The sequence below is a fragment of the Eschrichtius robustus genome, chromosome 1 (assembly GCF_028021215.1).
Source record: "Eschrichtius robustus isolate mEscRob2 chromosome 1, mEscRob2.pri, whole genome shotgun sequence".
In the NCBI taxonomy this organism is placed as follows: Eukaryota; Metazoa; Chordata; class Mammalia; order Artiodactyla; family Eschrichtiidae; genus Eschrichtius; species Eschrichtius robustus.
The window spans coordinates 192,476,259-192,496,801 of record NC_090824.1 but is presented as its reverse complement, the minus strand read 5'-3'; the positions used below and the strand labels follow the sequence as shown (position 1 = coordinate 192,496,801).

The 20,543-nt window shown below is 41.4% G+C and overlaps 1 protein-coding gene across 3 annotated transcripts in view; it reads right to left on the bottom strand.

Moving 5' to 3' along the window:
- Nucleotides 1–4,208: 4,208 nt before the first annotated feature.
- PRPF18 (pre-mRNA processing factor 18) overlaps nucleotides 4,209–20,543 on the bottom strand; it is a 54,426-nt gene continuing 38,091 nt past the window's right edge. For 2 of the 3 annotated variants that reach the window (XM_068561704.1, XM_068561714.1), the window contains one exon: nucleotides 5,974–8,367. In XM_068561704.1, coding sequence (XP_068417805.1) covers nucleotides 8,287–8,367 — 81 coding nt within the window. In that variant the 3' untranslated portion in view covers nucleotides 5,974–8,286. Of the gene's footprint in view, nucleotides 5,118–5,973; nucleotides 8,368–20,543 lie in introns of those variants that run through there. The other variant, XR_011076054.1, reaches the window with a different exon arrangement.

Sequence of the window (20,543 nt, the reverse complement as noted above, 5' to 3'; positions counted from 1 at the left end):
CACACTTGCTACACGCCTCAATGGTTCTGAAAGCTGAGAAATCTGAGTAACGTGTATATTGCTTAGGGACTGAACTCCACAGAATATATGGAAACACAACTGCAGGAGCTTACCCAATACTGTCCTCAGAGAACGTGAGGTCCAGAGGAAGGCAGCTGTGATGGTTAATTTTACGGGTCAACTTGACTGCGACCCGGGTGCCCAGATGTCTGGTTAAACATTACTCTGGGTGTGTCTGTGAGGGTGTTTCTGGATGAGATGAACATCTGAATCGGTGAACTGCGTAAAAGATTGCTCTCCAGTGTGGATGGGCCTCATCCAATCTGTCGAGGGCCTGAATAGAACAAGAGGTGGGGTGAGGGAGAAGCTGCTCTCTCTGCCTGACCGTGGAGCTGGAACGCTGGTCCTCTCCCTCCCTCAAAGTGGGACTTGCCATAGGCTCTCCTGGATCTCCAGCCTTTGGATTCAGACTGGAATTTACACCACTGGCTCTCCTGCTTGCAGACAGCAGATCATGGGACTTCTCAGCCTCCATAATCAAAGGAATCAATTCCATATATACAATCTCCTTGTAGGTCTGTTTCTCTGGAGAACCCTGACTAATACAGTGGGGTTCAAGGTTTGAACAATGACCCCCACGATGCCATTAAAGAACTGACTCCACCATCTTTAGCATGGGTCTCCCACCGTCAAGACTGCAGGATGGCTGCAAAGCACTGAAGCATCATGACCACTTTTTAGGAAAGAAGAGAGAAAGGGCAAACTAAGTCTATCTCTCTCTCTTTTTTTTTTTATTTTTAAGAAAAGCAGTAGGTTTCCTGGAAGTCCCACCCAAAAGACTTCTATCCATATTTATTGGTAGAACCTGTCACAAAACCAACTCTAACTTCAAAGGGTCCCAGGAGAGCAAGTAGCTTTTACTGTGCTCACTGCAGCTCTGCACAAAGTAGGGCTCTGTTGGTAAAGAAGAGGAGAATGAAAACAGGGTAAGCAGCTGGCAGTGTCCACACCGTACATATACAGCCCATAAACTTGCAGACCTAAAGAAGAAAAATACAAACCAAGTCTTAATGAAACAGTAATCTAATAAAACTACAAAGTTTGACAAAAATACAAAAACTCACACGATTTCCTCTTCTCTCAAATCCCACACTCAGGCATGCCACTATGAAAAGATTATGTTATTTAAGATTCACATGATTTGATTTTTATAAAATCTATCTGGCAAAGATAGCTGACAAAGGTTATGCCTGAGCTAGTTACAAGATTATTTCCCCTATGCATAGAAAACCCTGCATAAAGGCAAGCCACAGGGCGGGAGAAGTATTTGTAATATATATATATCTATCATAGGACTCATAGCCAGAATATATAAAGAACTATAAGTCAGTAAGAAAGAGGCTGGGAAGTCAACAGAAAAAAGTGGACAAAAATAAAATCTTGAACAGAAACTTCACAAAAGATAAAATCCAATGGCCATTCAGTACGTATGAAAAATGCTCGACTTTGCTTGTCCTCAGCGAAATGCAAATTAAACCCACAATGTGATGCCATGTTAACCCCCCCAGAAGAGCTGAAGTGGAAATGACAGAGCACATACCAGGGGAGGCTCGGATGTGGGGCGCCTGGACCCCTCAAATCCTGCACGTGGGATGGTAACCTGGCACAAGCCCTTTGGAAACCTCTGCAGTGATACCTTCTGAGTACATGCATATCCTGTGCCCCAGAAATTTCTCAGCTTCGTATATACCCTACAGAAATTTATAGTCACCAAAAAGTGCACGTACAACCTTCATACACAAACTGGAAACAACTCAAATGTCTATCAAGAGTAGAACTGGAGAGAGCAGTGAGAATGAAAGAACCACACAGACACACAAGGATGAATATCAGAAACTGTAAGTTGAGACAAAGAAATAAAATGTAAAAGGAGTCACGTATAACTGACCTCATCTATAAATGGGCAAATTAAAAACAAGCAAACTCCTTTTTATGGCTGAGCAATATTCCATTGTATCTACGTACCACATCCTCTTTATCCATTTGTCTGTTGATGGGCATTTAGGTTGCTTCCATGACCTGGCTATTGTAAATAGTGCTGCAATGAACACTGGGGTGCATGTGTCTTTTTGAATTATGGTTTTCTCAGGGTATATGCCCAGTAGTGGGATTGCTGGGTCATATGGTAATTCTATTTTTAGTTTTTTAAGGAACCTCCATACTGTTCTCCATAGTGGCTGTATCAATTTACATTCCCACCAACAGTGCAAGAGGCTTCCCTTTTCTCCACACCCTCTCCAGCATTTGTTGTTTGTAGATACTCTGATGATGCCCATTCTAACTGGTATGAGGTGATACCTCATTGTAGTTTTGATTTGCATTTCTCTAATAATTAGTGATGTTGAGCAGCTTTTCATGTGCTTCTTGGCCATCTGTATGTCTTCTTTGGAGAAATGTCTATTTGGGTCTTCTGCCCATTTTTTGCTTGGGTTGTTTTTTTGCTATTGAGCTGCATGAGCTGCTTGTATATATTTTGGAGATTAATCCTTTGTCAGTTGCTTCATTTGCAAATATTTTCTCCCACTCTTGAGGGTTGTCTTTGCGTCTTGTTTATGGTTTCCTTTGCTGTGCAAAAGCTTTTAGGTTTCATTAGGTCCCATTTGTTTACTTTTGTTTTTATTTCCATTACTCTAGGAGGTGGATCAAAAAAGATCTTGCTGTGATTTATGTCAAAGAGTGTTCTTCCTATGTTTTCCTCTAGGAGTTTTATAGTGTCCAGTCTTACATTTAGGTCTCTAATCCATTTTGAGTTTATTTTTGTGTATGGTGTTAGGGAATGTTCTAATTTCATTCTTTTACCATGTAGCTGTCCAGTTTTCCCAGCACCACTTACTGAAGAGACTGTCTTTTCTCCATTGTATATTCTTGCCTCCTTTGTCATAGATTAGTTGACCATAGGTGCGTGGGTATATCTCTGGGCTTTCTATCCTGTTCCATTGATCTTTGTAGAGACGTGGATGGACCTAGAGACTGTCATACAGAGTGAAGTAAGTCAGAAAGAGAAAAACAAATATCGTATATTAATGCATATATGTGGAATCTAGAAAAACGGTACAGATGAACCAGTTTGCAGGGCAGAAATCGAGACACAGACGTGGAGAACAAACGTATGGACACCAAGGGGGGAAAGTGGTGGGGCGGGGCGGGGGGGTTGGTGGTGGGATGAATTGGGAGATTGGGATTGACATGTATACACTAATATGTATAAAATAGATAAATAAGAACCTGCTGTATAAAAAATAAATAAAATAAAATTAAAAAAACAAAACAAGCAAACTAACTCATTCAGGGAATGACTACTAATGGGTACCAGGTTTCTCTTTGGGGTGATGAAAATGTCCTGATGAAAATCAGGACCATGGCTCTGACTATAATGAGGCATGAAGAGATTTCTGGGGCATTAATAACATTATCTTTCCTGACTTGGATGCTAGTTACTTTGGGAGATGTTCACTTTAAAAAAAGTTATGATATGGTACTCTTCTGATTTGTGCACTTTTCTGTATATGTTACATTTCAATAAAAAAATTTACAATAAAGGAAATGTAATCTAGCCCTGAGTCTTGGGAAATAGTCTTCAAAGGGCTAAACAAACCCTCAACGGGTAACTGATTAATAATACCTGACTCCTGGTATCTCTGCCCCAATCCTAACTCATGCTTTCAAAAAACCTCTTATTTATTTTATAATATCTTATTTATTATTGCTGTACACAATGTACAGCCAGCCCAAGGTTGTATCTATCTTTACTGCCAAATTTCTTACAGGATTATATGAGGCTTGTCCTGGTGCTTCTTCTATGGACAAGTCTCTCCATTTGAAACCTAAGAATTATTACTTCAAAAGTATTTAACATTTGAAGCACTCGAGGTTTTATCATCTGCTAAATTTCACATTAACCTTGAGAGCTAAGTGTTCTCTCTCTTTGAATTAAAACAATAAAAAAGAAGTAGAGTCCTATTGCCCTGAATTTATCCACCAGGTCATTTCCTTCCATAACTCTTATAACTCCTTTTAATCCGTGGTTTTCAAACTGCTGGTCACAACATATTAATGAGCTGTGAGCCACTTTAGAGGGTCACAACTGGCATGTTTTTTTTTAAAATAAGAAACACAACAGAAAAGAAAACATAAGAACGCACCGCACGTGGCATGGTCAGTGCTTCCGTTACATATGCATATACGCAAGGAATACTGGGTCTCCACGCACTTGTTATTGTTGTGAGTTGTGGTCAAAACGTTTCAGAGCTACAACTTTAATCCTCCCACTTCACAGGATGGCAGAATCTCGAAACCAGGCTCCGACGACAACACTCATGGTTTATGATGTCTCCTAAGCCTCAGGGGGAGGGCAGTTGGAGAGCAAAGGCAATTTGGTTTTGGCAAGTTGTAAAATCTGGGCGTGCAGAGGGCAAGGAGAGCCGTCTACGCCAGTGACTGGATTGTGGTGGCAGGAAGCTCGGTGACTGCATCTGTGATCACCAACGATGCTCAGAAAGCAGCTCGAACCTTCTTAGCTGCCCTCCGTGGTCTAAGTAATGGGTTCACCTTGAATGCTGTGAGAAGGCTGACAATTATTTCAAAGCTGGTGCTTAAGGACATAGAGGAGAGACTAAACAAAAGGAAGTGGGCTAGTTAAACAGAGTAACCATTACCATCAACACAAGGACTAGTTTGGACAAGCTGTGTAAGAGTTTGTGGAAAAATAAGTAAATAATCAATGCTTTCATAACAAACTGTTTTGGTAAACGTAAAAAACTTTTTTTTTAAACGAGCGTGGTTCCAGAATCTTGAATGGGCTCGGCTCACACCACAGCTGCCGCCGCCCACACTGCATTCCCCCAGTTGGTCCACACGACCAGAACTTATTTTTAAATTTCAAAAGATTTTCGGGTTACTGTTAACCATTCCAGGACTACTGCGTAGTTGTAACTCAGCCAATCCAACTGCAGAGTCTGTGATGGAAACCAGTTGCCGTAATGGTGTTCCCACAGCGACCCTCCGGGAACTGGAGCCGGCTCCTGACACTCTCGACAGCTGGAAACTCTTACATAAACCTGCCATGAGAAAGTGCTTTCAGTTCAAGCCTCCCAATGTGACTCCATACCATGAATTTCTATGGGATAAACATTCTTCCAGGGGCTCCAGGGGCTTCATGGGTGAGGACGGGGAGGAGGGAGGCATGACCCACTAAGTTATGCTCTTTGAGATATTTGCACAAAGGAAACGGCCGCATCTCAACCCAAGCTCCCCTTTCACTGAATCTGCCCCACTTAGTTCTACTACCCTTCCAGGTCCAGAAGCAATAAAGGGGGTTATTGCAGGGCTGAAAAGGAGCCAGTGATAGGAATTCCCCAAGTTCAAAGCTACCAAATGCTTACTTTCTTTCATATAAAAAGACAATTGTATTTCTACAGTATTTACTGGTGTCAAATCCCGGGACAATCTAAAGGGCTAGAGTGGGTCAGGAGATCACCAGAAGGAAAAACTCAAGAAGTCGCGCTGCTATCAACCCTATTTTCTATTCCTCCAAATTCTTCCTGAGAGCTCAGAGTCACAGCGTATCTTAAATGCTGTTGCCAGTGACAGCTGCCTTCCTAGCTCTGGTCTCTCGGGACTCCTCCTCCTTCCTACAACATCAGGACCATCCTTTCTCTCTCCCCGCTGTGTGTCAATTGCCTTTGGCCTCAGCCTTCTTTTCCTAGTTTTCCCCAAAGGCCAGAATCACAGCCATGACCTCCAGACGGCTGCAGCCCCCTGCTGCAGTGCTGAAAAATACTGCTCAGTCTTTGCAGTTGGCAAGAACACTCCTAAGAAAAACAGTATTTACTTCTGAGGGAAAACCAGTGTTTTACTAAATTTGAATCCAGAAAGACACGACTCCTTTGGAAAGGAGTCTGAGCAGGTGGGAGATAGAAAGGGAAAAATATACTTAGTTCAGGATTGTGACTGATTTTAAAAGACAGGCCTTTATCGTTTTAGAAATAGCTAAAAAATAGAAATACGTAGCATCTGGTGAACTAAAACTTTCATGATTTGGAGACCGCGAGAGGTCATTTTTTAACACACCCCCATGATATCTGCAATCCTCTGAAGATCCTTCACTTCAGGGAAACAGAAGACTTTTCCACAAGATCTACGTCTTTCAACCTAAGCCCCAAATGACCAACATTCACAGCACTGTAGAATACAGTACAACTCTTTTTTCCAACCATCTATCCACACTGATCAGTTTTAGAAGATACTGGTGTCCCATGACGCAGCTTCTTCTTTGTGGTGGGATATTAACTGACAGCAAATGGGAAGACAACACGAAATCAGCTGACTACCATGCTGACTGGGAATTAAAAAGAAGTGACCTGGGGAGTGTTCGTTCAACAATATTTATAAACAAGTCCTATACAACAAGACTACACAAGAGAAGTCTAGACTGTTGTCATATCTTATGAACGTCCGTCTCTTATTTGCTCTAGTAAGCTCTCTCCGGTTGTAATTTAGTAAGAAGAAACGGCTTCTAAGGTAGGCAAGGAACCCTGATTCAATACAGGACAGCAGGCCTCAGCCACCATCGCACACATGACCAGCGGACACGATCGGCCAGGCACAGCCACAGACCCCACCAGTGGCCAAAACTGGCTTTCGAGGCTTCCCAAGAGGGGCCAGAAGAAGTGACTGTGAGCCCACCTGCACCCGCGCAGCTGACTCCAGCCCCACCACATTCTCGATCCTTCTAAACTCAGAACTGGCTCAAAGTGTGAGCAGCTATAGAGCCTGGACACAGTAAATGCTTAATAGACGCTCCTACTAGCACTGCCGACGCTGCTAGCACGCTGCTGCCACCACCGTTGTTCTTGTCACGTGAGCCCACACTGACCCTGACAGCAGGTTGGGGAAAGCTACTTTGTCTTCACTCTAACAACAAGGACACAACTGTTATTTACTGAGCTCTTACTTGCCAGGCAGCGTGCTAAGCGTTTTCTTTTGCTTAAATACAACAGTGATGCCATGAGGTATGTACAAGTATCCCCACCATTTGCAGATAAGGAAGCTGAGGCTTGGAGAGATGAAGTGACTCGCTCATGGCGCACGTGCATACTCACACCCTTCCGTGCACGGGTGCGGAGCTGCAGTCTCAGGCGAGTTAGTTCTGACTTCGGAGCCGCACTCCCACCTCTAGCCGGCAGTGCCAATCCACCTACTCAGGCCACTTTCTATTTCCCCACCTGCCTCTATCCACTGAGTCCTCTCAACCTCTAAAGCGCAGTGATTCGTCACAATTATCTGGGGGTGACACTGTGCAAAAAGAAGTCCTCGTTTGTGCAAAATCAGACCCAGGACCTACTGTCTCGGGCAGCGGCCAAGAGTCCTGGCATCCTCCTCTTCTGCTGGGCAGGATGGAGCTGGGACAGCTGTCCACCACCGGTCTCGGGAGGATGGCGCTCGCGGGCAGTCCTATTCTAGGAAGAACCAGCGGCAGCAAAACATCCCCGTTCCTGGCTTGACAATCCATCTCCCCGCCTTGAACCTTGATGCACCCCAGTGCATTACTGAATTTGAACTTCTGTTGGTCTAATATACCATCTTTGTGTTCCAAACTTCTATTTCCTGTTAATTGTATCTGTCCCGAGAGATGACCAATACTAAAATTTACACACTTTAAAAGATAAAAGCAAGCTTTGAAATGCAAGAAAAATAACACGTAACAGTAGTAACATTTACATTCAAATCTATTGCAAGACGGCAAAAGTTCAGCAACATTTAAGCACTATCAAGTTTCATTAAATGGTTCCATGTTTTTGTTGAAAATATAAAAATATTTTTCTATAAACACTTCATAAGAGGCAATGTGAAAATTACCATATTTTACAGAAATAATTAAGTCCATCCTCAAATGTTCCTTTTTAATCCTCTAACTGCAACTTCCAGCTCTAGAGGGAAAAAGTTATTTTAAACCCTGTCCTGTGACTGTTGTCTACACATTTAACTTATGAGGAAAAGTCTTTAGAACTTAATTTTTCGACTATTTAAAATAAAAGCAAGACACAAAAATCACTTGGCAGTCAGACGTGACATGAGAGCCAACACAGTTCTTAAAACCAAGAGTTGCATTAGGCAGAACTCAGAGACCAGAAATTCCTTTTTCTTCTTCCCTCGTGCCTGTTGGCAATTCCACAAGTCCACGCCAGGCTTAAGTTTCTTGTGATATTCACAGGCCGCACACAGATCTCACAGCGCATTGTACTCCACACATTTCGATGGATCTGTAGGAAAGTGCTTCTGGCAAATGGTCATTAACCTCTTCAATCCCTAAGAAAATAAAAATAAATAACGGTTGGTTGGTTATGATATGGTTAAACTATTCTCAATCGCCCTCCTCTGTACTCACTCCAGTTTACCAACGTCCCCGCTAAGATGCAGCAGTCCCCTGCAACACCACTCAGATGTACACTGAGAGAAAGATTTAACCGTGTGCACTCAGAGAAAGGTACAAGATGGTCACAGCTTGTTCACAAAAACAATAACATCAAAAGTACCATAAACAACCCAAATGTCCATCATAGGAGAATATGTGAATAAGCTTTAGTATGCTCACAAATGGAACATACTACATCAGTAAAAAAAGAATTACCTAGAGCTACAATTCAGCCTTTCTCCACCAGGTTCCAGTAGAGAATCAAGCCCTGCTGGCTAGCCTAAAGCATCCATTATATGTAATGAGACAGCCCCTCTCCGACGTACCCTAACAGGGTGCTACGTGTGTCCCAGCCTTGGGAGGAATGAGAAAATGGGCACTCAAATCATCTTCTGTGTTCTACGGTCCAGATGAGGAACTCTGGTTGAGAACAATGGATATACATGAATCTTAGAACGTTAAATGTAAAAAGCAAGTGGCAAGGGGCTTCCCTGGTGGCTCAGTGCTTAAGAACCCGCCTGCCAATGCAGGGGACACGGGTTCGAGCCCTGGTCCGGGAAGATCCCACATGCCGTGGAGCAACTAAGCCCGTGTGCCACAACTACTGAGCCCGCGCTCTAGAGCCTGCGAGTCACAACTACTGAAGCCCACGTGCCACAACTACTGAAGCCCCCACACCTAGAGCCCGTGTTCCGCAAAAGGAGAGGCCACCACAGTGAGAAGCCCGTGCACTGCCAACGAAGAGTAGCCCCCACTCGCAGCAACTAGAGAAAGCCCGCGGGCAACAACGAAGACCCAACGCAGCCAAAAAAAAAAAAAAGCAAGTGGCAAAATGCTATATACAGTATTACACCATTTAAAACTTTTTTTTTATTATATATAATTTTTACAGGTTACTTTCCATTTACAGTTATTACAAAATATTGGCTGTCTTCCCCGTGTTGTACAGTACATCCCTGTGCCTGTCTTACACCCAACAGTTTGTACCTCCCCCTCCCCTATATTGCCTTTCTCCCCCTGCCCCCCAACTGGTAACCACTGGTTTGTTCCCTGTGTCTGTGAGTCTGCTGCTTTTTGTTACGTTCACTAGTCTGCTGCATCTTTTAGACTCCACTTGTCAGTGACGGCACTGTCTCTCTCTGACTTGTTTCACTTGGGCACAACGCCCACAAAGTCCGTCCCTGCAGCTGCAAAGGGCAAAGTTTCACTCTTCATGGCTGAGCAGTACTCCATTGTGTATATGTACCACCTCTTCTATCCATTCGTCTGCTGATGGACACTTAGGCTGTTTCCATGTCTTGGCTACTGTAAATAGTTCTGCTATGAACATTAGGCTACATGTATCTTTTTAAATTAGTGTTTTTTGGTTTTGTTTTTTTTTAATTTTATTTATTTATTTATTTATTTATTTATGGCTGCGTTGGGTCTTCGTTTCTGTGCGAGGGCTTTCTCCAGTTCCGGCGAGCGGGGGCCACTCTTCATCGCGGCGCGCGGGCCTCTCACTGTCGCGGTCTCTCTTGTGGCGGAGCACAGGCTCCAGACGCGCAGGCTCAGCAATTGTGGCTCACGGGCCTAGTCGCTCCGCGGCATGTGGGATCTTCCCAGACCAGGGCTCGAACCCGTGTCCCCTGCATTGGCAGGCAGATTCTCAACCACTGCGCCACCAGGGAAGCCCTGTTTTTGGGTTTTTCTGGATATATACTCAGGAGTAGAATTGCGGGTTCATATGGTAGTTCTATTTTTAGTTTTTAAGACACCTCCTTAATGCTTTCCACAGCGGCTGCACCAATTCACATTACCACCAACAGTGTACAGCAGTTCCCTTTTCTCCTCATCCTTGCCAACATCTGTTATTTGTAGACTTTTTAATGATGGCCATTCTGACAGATGTGAGGTGATATCTCATTGTGGTTTTGATTTGCATTTCCCTGATGATTAACAACGTTGAGCATATTTTCATGTGCCTGTTGGCCATCTGCATTTCCTCTTTGGAAAAATGCCAATTCAGTTCTTCTGCCCATTTTTTAAGTGGGCTATTTGTCGAGCTGTATGAGCTGTTTATATACGTTGGGTATGAATCCTTTATCGGTCATATCATTTGCAAATATTCTCTCTCATTCAGTAGGTTGTCTTTTAGTTTTGACAATGGTTTCCTTTACTCTACAACAGCTTATAAGTTTAATTAGATCCCATTTGTTTATTTTTGTTTTGTTTCCATGACTCTAAGACAGATTCAAAAAATATTGCTTCAATTTATATCAAAGAGTGTTTTGCCTGTTTTCCGCTAGGAGTTTTACAGTATCTGGTCTTACACTTAGGTCTTTAATCCATTTTGAATTTAATTTTAGTATATGGTGCTAGAGAATGTTCTAATTTCATTCTTTCACATGTAGCTGTTCAGTTTTCCCAGCACCACTTATTGAAGAGACTGTCTTTTCTGCACTGTATATTCTTGCTTCCTTTGTCGTAAATTAACTGACCATAAGCCATGGGTTTATTTCTGGGTTTTCTATCCTGTTCCATTGATCTATGTGTGTGTTTTTGTGCCAGTATCATAATGTTTTGATGAAAGTCAGGGAGTATAATTCCTCCAGCTCTGTTCTTCTTTCTCCAGATCGTTTTGGCCATTCGGGGTCTTTTGTGTTTCCATACAGATTTTATAATTAGTTGTTCTAGTTCTGTGAAAAATGCCATTGGTATTTTGATAGGGATTGCATTGAATCTGTAGATTGCCTTGGGTAGTATGGTCATTTTAACAATATTGATTCTTCTACTAGTATACCATTTTAATACAACTCAAAAACAACTTAAAAATAATATATTGCTTAGAAATACACACATAACATGGTGGAATTATTTTTGAAAAAGCAAGGAAATGACAAATTGTGGATAATGGTTACTTCTGGGGTACAGGAGGAAAATACAGATTCTATGATCTTCAGAAAGTTCTAGTTCTTAAGCTGGGATTAAGGCCTTTACACATCTATCTTATTCTTTGCTTCATAACTTACATATCACATGTATTCTTTTTTACGTCCCAAATATTACACAATAAAAAAATTGTACTATAATCATAAAAACTAGCACAACACCCCAAACATGACCTGGCCAATTCTGCAGAATGTAGTCTTAGTACTACTACACTGCCTTTGTTCTGTACCTTTGGCATCTGTTACCGTGGCCTTCGGTTCTTTTTAGACGAATGCAATACACACCACAAATTCCCATGATGTCACAAATTTCAGATGCTTTCTATCTCTTCTACAATTTGGCCAGTTCTCATCCAGTCTATAACTTCATAGTGATATTTTTAACTGATGACAAGAACTGTCACAATTAAGATTCAATCAGTCCCTTTCAACTCATCCTTCAGTCTGTGATCTTTCAAAATCCTTAGTGGGCATTTTATTTTCAGTTATTCTTCTTAGCTTTCTCATCCACCAGCGAGCAAACATGCCTCTAAGTCATTATCCAAATTCACAAACAGGCCAGGGACAAGAGCAGAAACCTGCGATGTGCCACTATAGATCTCTCCAGAACAGTTCTGCAAGTTTTACAACTAGCATTGAATCCTATTTACTCTTTTATCTACCAGCCTACAAATGTCCTTGTTTACAAGGAGAGACTTTGTCAGATGCCTTACTGAAATCTAGACATCTATAGCAATATTGATAAGTTATTAAAAACGACAACCAAGAACAGCAGCACTTAATTTTAATGATCTCCAAAGCAATTTTTGGCACAAACTATTTTAAGGTTTCTCACCTTGCATTCACAAAAACTGAAACGACCCAGTTCCTATCACAGTAAGAAGAACAATGAAATCCCATCAGAAGCCAAAGGCTGACTATGTTCAGGTCTATATTAGATGTGAAAAAATATATAGCACACTGCCTGGTACTTAACTAGTATTCCCCCCAAATTCATTTTCTTTCCTAAAAATGATACAATGAAATATCATCTGCTCTTAAAAGAAGAAAGAGTTTCATGACCCAGTGGGAAAAGCGGAGTATGTTGCTGGAATTATACAATCTAATAACAGAAAAGTGCATCTAGAAGTCTGAGCAGGAAGGGTAAACCCCCTCAAAATACATACTAACGTTAACAGGTAGCGAAAGCATCACCAAAGATCTAGAACTCTTACTCTGTAATTACCTACATATTCAAAGAACACTTAAGCTAAGTGAAATCACCAAAACCAAAACAAAACAATGAGGTAAAAAGCCTGCCAAATCTCTTTGGTCCCACAGTAAGCAGATAACACAAATATAAATTACTTCTATGAAGTGAGCTATAATCTAAGAGATTCAACATCAGAGAAACATGGTTTTCAGACATTTTACGTCAAGCCCTTTGTGGATTCAAAGATTGTCCATACTATGCTATTTAAGGAGTGGGAGCGTGGAGGGAGGTTACCTTTCAGCTGATTTCCAAGAAGGAAGACTTTCGCCAGCCAGTGCAAAGAAAGCCCAGGGAATCTGCCTGCTCCGTGTTCTGCCGGCGCTGTTGCGCCTAATCGGGTGTTCGCTTTAGGACAAAGGCCCTGCCCTCTCATAGTCCAGCGTCTCCTGCTGGGAATTCTAATCATGTGGCTGCAGAACTGGATCGGTAGCCATGGAAATGTATGTGATATCATTAAAAGGATCCTAAGTCTCCTGAAGGAACAGGTGAGAAGAGAGGCAAAGCTAGGAAAGGGAACAGTCCAATGAAAGACTAAACAGCTTTAATCTGCAGCAAAACACAGCAAGAATTATGATGAGCCAATGAAAGGCAAACAGATGCTAAGACGGCTGGGGGTCATTTTCCTTACACTGTAGGAATTAGAATTTAGGTGTCTGTGCCTTATTGAAGATACCTGTGATGCTTATTTACACTCACTGAACAGACTCTACGCTTAAAAAGTAAATATTAAGAGTACCCTGTCTGAAATCTTAGCTGTCAAACAGTTGTGAAACTCAACAGTCTCCATCATAAACAGTTACCATGGAACGTTACAGTAAATTTTTGCCATAAGGACTGACAGCACCCAGCACAGGGTTTTAAAGGGGCATAATCTGATGATAACACATGAGTATTTTCCAAATGGAAACAAATTTTTTCAGTTAGGTCCCTCAGGATTTTAGTTTCAAATTGCTTGGGGACGCTTAAACCAGTGAGACAAGGAGCTGCTTAGCTTAGCTTATTGCAAATCGCTTTTTAAAAACTAGTAGTATTTTTAAATATAATTTTCACTTTTGTAAAAGCAATACATTTATTCAATAAATCCTTATTCAGTGCCTACTACGTGCCAAGCACTGCTCTAGGCTCTGGGAATAGAGCAGGAGAAAAAAAGAGAAAAAATCCTCACCCTCGTTGAGAATATTTTCTAATAAAGGAAGACAGACGAGAAACAAAATATGTAAAACGGACAAGAAACAAAATGAATATGTAAATATCTAACGTGCTGGATGGTGGCAAGTGCTATGGAGAAGGTCAGGCAGGCAAGAGGCGCGTGTGGATGTGGGAAGTGACCGGAAGGGCTCTGGCTCTCCCTGAACTAGGGAGCGACTGTAGGGCTCTGAGCAAGAGAGCATCACAGTCTGGTTTGTATTTTAACTGGATCCCTCTGGGTGCCGTACAGAGACTGAACAGAAGAGGGGCAAGGAAAGAAGCTCAGAGAGGAGACACTGCAGTCATCCAGAGAAGACAGTCAGGTGCCAGACCCAGACGGTGGCAGTGCAGGGGGTAAGAAGGGATCACCCCAGATGTAATCTGAACATGGGACAATCGTGGTTTGCTGACATGACATGGGCTGAGACAGAGAGAGAACAGCCAAGGGTAATCCCATGTTTTGTGTGCATGTTATTGTATGTATTTTTAAAATCACATAGTTCTTCTATCAAATAATAGCAGTCCCCTGCCTCACCCTTTCCAATCCCTAATTCCAGCACCCCAAATCTCTTAAGCGTTTCTTCTGGTATCTACTGCCATATTTCTAAATACTACACGCTGACAGTGCTTGATTTTTTCCCAGTTTTTATTTTTCTATCTCCTATGAAAGGTGAAGATTTCATCTCTTACACTACGTGCACTGGCCCCGCGTATGCACACACGCGCCTTTCTCTCCCTCTCTTCCCCCAAGTCACAGTTCTCAGTGAACACGATGTTCAGGATATACCTCATAATGTCTACACAAATACTGTCCAAAACAGTGCCAATATCCTTTTTCTTAGGTATTTTTCCCCATCTTTTTGCTTTTCTGTGTAGATACCAATTCATTCTCCAACAGTGAGACTACTCTCAATACGACCAAACACATCAGGTAGTGTATCTGTTCCATTTTTTTCCTGGAGCCCTCTGTCTTATCTGTTCCAATCTAGATCAACTGAATTCCAAACCTCCTTGTACTGCTACAATCCTAGAGCATCCCTTCACCTTCAACCTGGGAATTCCTTTTGCCCTGCTCCTGTGCTGGATCTTGTTTCCTGGATCTTTGTTTGCTTCCCTCATTTTGGTGGGGTACATCCTCAAGTATTAGCAATATAACATAGTGGAGTTAAGACTATCCAAGTTCAAATCCCAATTCCACCACTTACTAGCTGTGTGACCTTGGGAAATAACTTTTCCATGCCTAAGTATCCCCACGTGTAAAACAAAGAAATCATAGTATCAATCCTCTTACTACATATGTGAGAGAGAGAGAATATATATGTGCTAAATTGCTGCAGTGAGCACACAGTAAACACCATATAAGTGTTAGCTACAATGATAATGATTCCAGAGCATGGGTATGTGACACAAGATGGGTCACATTTTTGAGACTTTTCCTGTCTGAAAATATCTTTAACCTATACTCACACTTGACTGCTCATGTGGGAATAGAATTCTGAGTTGGAGACTTTTTCCCTTACTAATACGAAGGCATTGCTCCACTGTCTTCCAGCTTCCAGAACCGTTAATGAGAAGTATGAGGGCATTTTAATTCCTGAGTCTTCATAAGTGACCTGTCTCTTTTCTCCAGAAGCACTGAAAATCTCTTTATCCTTGGCCTCCAATATTTCATTATATTGAGCCTTGATGTGAGATCCTTCCTATTCATTTGCTATGAATTCAGTGAGCTCTTTTTTCATTCTAGAAATGCATGTCCTTCAGCTCTGGGAATTTTTCCTGCATTAATTCTTTATTTCCTACCCTCCAATTTCTCTGTTCTCTTTTTCCTGGAATTTGAATAGTTGCAGACCTTATAAATTGACTCTTTTGTTCTCGTATCTTTCATAGTTCTGAGATTTCCTCAACTTTATCTTATAACCCTTTTATTTAATTTTTAAATTTCTGCTATAATGTTTAACTTCTGAAAGCTTGTTTTAATTCTCTTTTTTTGTAGCTATTGTTATTTCATAGTTACAACCTTATCTAAGGATATTAATTTTTTAATCAAAGGGGTTTTTTCCGTTCCCTATGCTATAATTCAGTTTCTCTCAACTCCTTTTTCGCCATGTGTTTTGGTCTCTGTCTTTCACGTTGGAAACTTTCCCTGAATGTCTGATGATCCTAGGTGAACATGCATATTTATGAGTAAGGCAATAAGGAGCTAAAGGAAACTCACCGAATGGGCAGGGCTCATCAATGGAACTTCATTTTAGGACAATATGGCAGCAAGTTAGTTTTTTCATTAGCAGAATACTAATTGTTAGTAACTGTACATCTTTGCTGTTGGGTCAGTTCACAGAGAAGAACCCTCCTGTTTCCTGAGGTGGGGTAACAGCCTGGCTGCCAGCATCAGAGGGACCCATGGAGAAAAGGAGCCAGAGGTCTCATCTGTCAACACACACACCCTCACTTGAGTTGCCTGTTTTGAGTAGGGCATCTTGCCCTGCCTGAGGCTACAAATCCCTCAGAAAGTGAACCTGTTTTCTGCTATAAGGGAGAAAGGCAGGAGGGCCCACTTGCACAGGGTAGAAGGAACCTCTGGACTACTTATCATAATTCTCAACCACTCCTTCATTTTCAGTCCCATCCCAGGGTCCAGTCTTTAATTTTTTTTTTTTTTAAGATTTTTTTTGATGTGGACCATTTTTTAAAGTCTTTATTGAATGTGTTACAAAACTGCTTCTGTTTTATGTTTTGGTTTTTTTATTGGCCTTGAGGCATGTGGAATCTTAACTCCCCAACCAAGGATCAAATCTGCACCCCCTGCAGTGGAAGGTGGAGCCTTACTGGACCGCCAGGGAAGTCCCTGGTCCGGTCTTTTAAAAGTACCTAAAAGTCCCATGTCTTGAGCCTTTCCAGATTCTACAGAGTCCTCATTAATGGCTCCTTAATGACTTTCTCCCCATACAATATTTAACTCAAACTGATTTTTTTAAAAAATCAATATTGTTTCTAGGAAAACATTCTGCACTTAAAAGTCTAACTGATGTGGGGCTTCCCTGGTGGCGCAGTGGTTGAGAATCTGCCTGTCAATGCAGGGGACACGGGTTCGAGCCCTGGTCTGGGAAGATCCCACATGCCGCGGAGCAACTAGGCCCGTGAGCCACAACTACTGAGCCTGCGCGTCTGGAGCCTGTGCTCCGCAACAAGAGAGGCCGCGATAGTGAGAGGCCCGCACACCACGATGAAGAGTGGCCCCCGCTTGCCGCAACTGGAGAAAGCCCTCGCACAGAAACGAAGACCCAACTCAGCCAAAAATAAATAAATAAATAAATAAATAAATTTTTTAAAGTCTAACTGATGAACTGTACACTTAAAAATGGTTAAGATGGGGCTTCCCTGGTAGCGCAGTGGTTGAGAATCTGCCTGCCAATGCAGGGGACACGGGTTCGAGCCCTGGTCTGGGAGGATCCCACATGCCGCGGGGCAACTGAGCCCGTGAGCCACAACTACTGAGCCTGCACGACTGGAGCCTGTGCTCTGCAACAGGAGAGGCCGCGATAGTGAGAGGCCCGCGCACTGCGATGAAGAGTGGCCCCCGCTTGCCACAACTAGAGAAAGCCCTCGCACAGAAACGAAGACCCAACACAGCCAAAAATAAATAAATAAATAGATAAAAATTTAAAAAAAAAAAATGGTTAAGATGGTAGAGCTGAATAAAGATTTTCTTTAAATGGTTAATATTTCACCACAATTTTTAAACAACCTAATTGCAAGCACTACAGCATATTCTAGATAAGGCATAAAAATATCAATTACATATACAGTTTGGTGTATCACAGTATGTGATACAGGATACAAATCCTGGAGAGAGTTGTTTATATCCAGATAAATCAATGAACCATTAAAACAATCAACCTGCATCAACTCAAAAAACAGTAATTTTTTATCACTGCAGAAAACAAATGCTTTTTAAAACCAAACCAAATTACAATCATACCCTTTTAGCTAGATTTGCCTTTTATTTTATAAACTATCATTAGTTAATAGGACTTGAGGAAGACTTTTTTTGTTTTTAAGTAATCTCCTTACTGAAGTATAAGGAAGACATTTTATCAATTATTTCTGTTCCTGTCACTAGTGTACCCTGTAAGAACAAAGTCTTGAAAACGAAAGCACAGATGCGTTTAGTGGTGCAGCCTAGGAACATGAAGAACAGGGATAAGTTGAGAACATTTTCCATGCAGCTATTTAAATTCTGTCAACAAACTGCCAAGGTTCTAATAAAGGAATGGATTACCATGAGATATTTAAGTTACTAATTAATCCTAACTTCAGACTAAAGGAATACATATTTGACTCGAAATGTGATTTTCAAAAAATGTGTACTTAATGATGAAAAGTTAATTTCTACAATATCAACTAACATTCATAGCCATACATAAAAAGGCCAAGCCTTCAAGAAGTGTCCACAGGAATTCTTTTCTTACAAGTATATGATTAAAATTGAGTTGATGTGAATTACTCATTCTAGACTTTTTAATACCTGATCTGGATCTAGCTACTTGGGATGATGGCAGATGAAGGCAATCTCATGCTGCTTCTAATGAAGAGTCCCAGTGCAAGTATTAAATGTATTAAAATATTCAGGATCTGTAGGACTTAGTGGAAAATTAAAGAAAACTAATAGTTTGGGACTAAATCTTCTTCTGGAGTGTATGGTAAGAAATAGAGAGCTGCTCTCAATTTTTACTTGTCTGAATATTTGATATATAAAAGAACATTATTTCCAGTTCAAAGGTTCATCACTTCACAGAAAGGAACAAATTACAAGTGATAATTCCATTTTGAAAACAGCACTCATGTACGTAATGAAATTAGCTAAAAATGTATGCCAAATGACCAATTTGAGCGAAGATTTTATTTATTTGACGACAAGGCCTTCACACTGCAGGGTGATCTGACTTTTTTTTTTTTAAGCATGTGGTTGAGAAATATAAGAGTTAACACCCCAAGTTAAATGTCTATTTAGCTGCCAGCTAAAAAGAAACATGGCACAGTTTAGACCAGCATTCCCCACGATGTGCTTCTACCCAACAATGGTGTTCTGTAATATTAAAAGGTAATGTATGTGAAAGAGAAATGATAGCACTATTTTCCTCTAAAAATTTGTTTTAATATGCCAGGAAGTTATTAAATGGGTAAACAGTTTGCTACCAAAACAACTTGCCTTTAAGAAATGGTTTATCAGAGCCAAGAATGCCAGGAGGTAGCATAGGCCACTTGACCCACAAATGTGTGACATATAATCTGATGCATAGGGGGTGTTTATCAGCTAACCATGACATGTGCATACAACACATGAATCAAGTTGTGATCACTCACTGCAGTAATGTTTCTGTTATACCATTTTCAGCAATTCACGAACATATTATAAATTTACAAATGTTCCATGAACAACTAAATTTGACAAATTCTAGTACCGGTGAAACATGCCAAAATCTGAAATGCGGATATAAATATCTGACATAAAATGCTGGAATGATGTTTTTACCAGGGAATTTACAAACTTAAGGTTATTGAACACAACTTGCCATAGAAGATTACGGGACATTTTGCCTTTTGGAACAGTGAAAGCTCGAGAAAAATTATTTGGAATGAGTATTACTCCTTCATCTTCTAATCCCCAAAGAAACCTGTGTTGTAACACAGCACACAGACAGACTAATCTGTAGGAATCAGGGAGGGTATCCACAGGAAACAAAGGGCATACTCAAACTGGGTAATCTGACGGTAGTAGTCCCAAGGACTTTACAAAGGCATGGGCAAGACCGGGACCCATGAGCTGGCAACGCTGCAAAGCTGTGGCTAGCTTGTTTTCTAAGGGGGCAAGGGAGAAGAGTGGCTACCAGAAACCCAGAGAGGGTAACTAACTGTATGGAGACGGCTGTGGCCTTGGGTGGAAGGGTGTAGTGACTCTACACGGAGGAAGCCAGGGAAATAAACACCCCAAACTCGTTCTTCTCCCACCTACACAATGCCTTCCAGTCCTCTCATCGCCTGCCCCGTTCAGAAGTCAGAGGGCAAGGGAGCCTGTCCATGTTGTTCATAAAAGCCAGGTTTCCAGGGCACAGAACAAGGTGAGGAAGGATGGAGGGGATCTGGAGGACAAATCACCGTGTGATGTCAATTTCAGCTTTTCTTCCTGCTCTTCTTTACCAACAAGTAAAGAACACCCAAGATATGAACCTTTTCAAGAGATGTCTTGAAATGACTGAATTATAAAGACTCTAAATAATCAAGAACTTCCTTTAATCTGTGTAGAAGAAGCTTTACCCAAATCTGGGCCAAAGGCTACCTCTGCATTTGGCAGACCAACCAAAGTCCTTGAAGTTCCTACCAACAATTTCCATCTCACCCTAGATTTCAGGCTAGCCAATAAGCTATACAACTTCTCTTTGATCTACATGGTGAGCAAACCCTCCCTGTGGTGTGTTTAATTTTTGTGAGAAAGAGAACACTTCAAACAACTTTCACAGTTTAAATTCTATAGAGGTTTGCATAAAACCCAAAGATGAAATCATGTTACAGTAGAGAGCCCCCTGAATTGTTTTTACCGTATTTCAGAAAACAGTTACTTCTCACCAATATTTCTACATAAAAAAAATAATTATATATTGCAAGATTTCATTTAAATGATGTCCAAGAACTGGCAAAATTA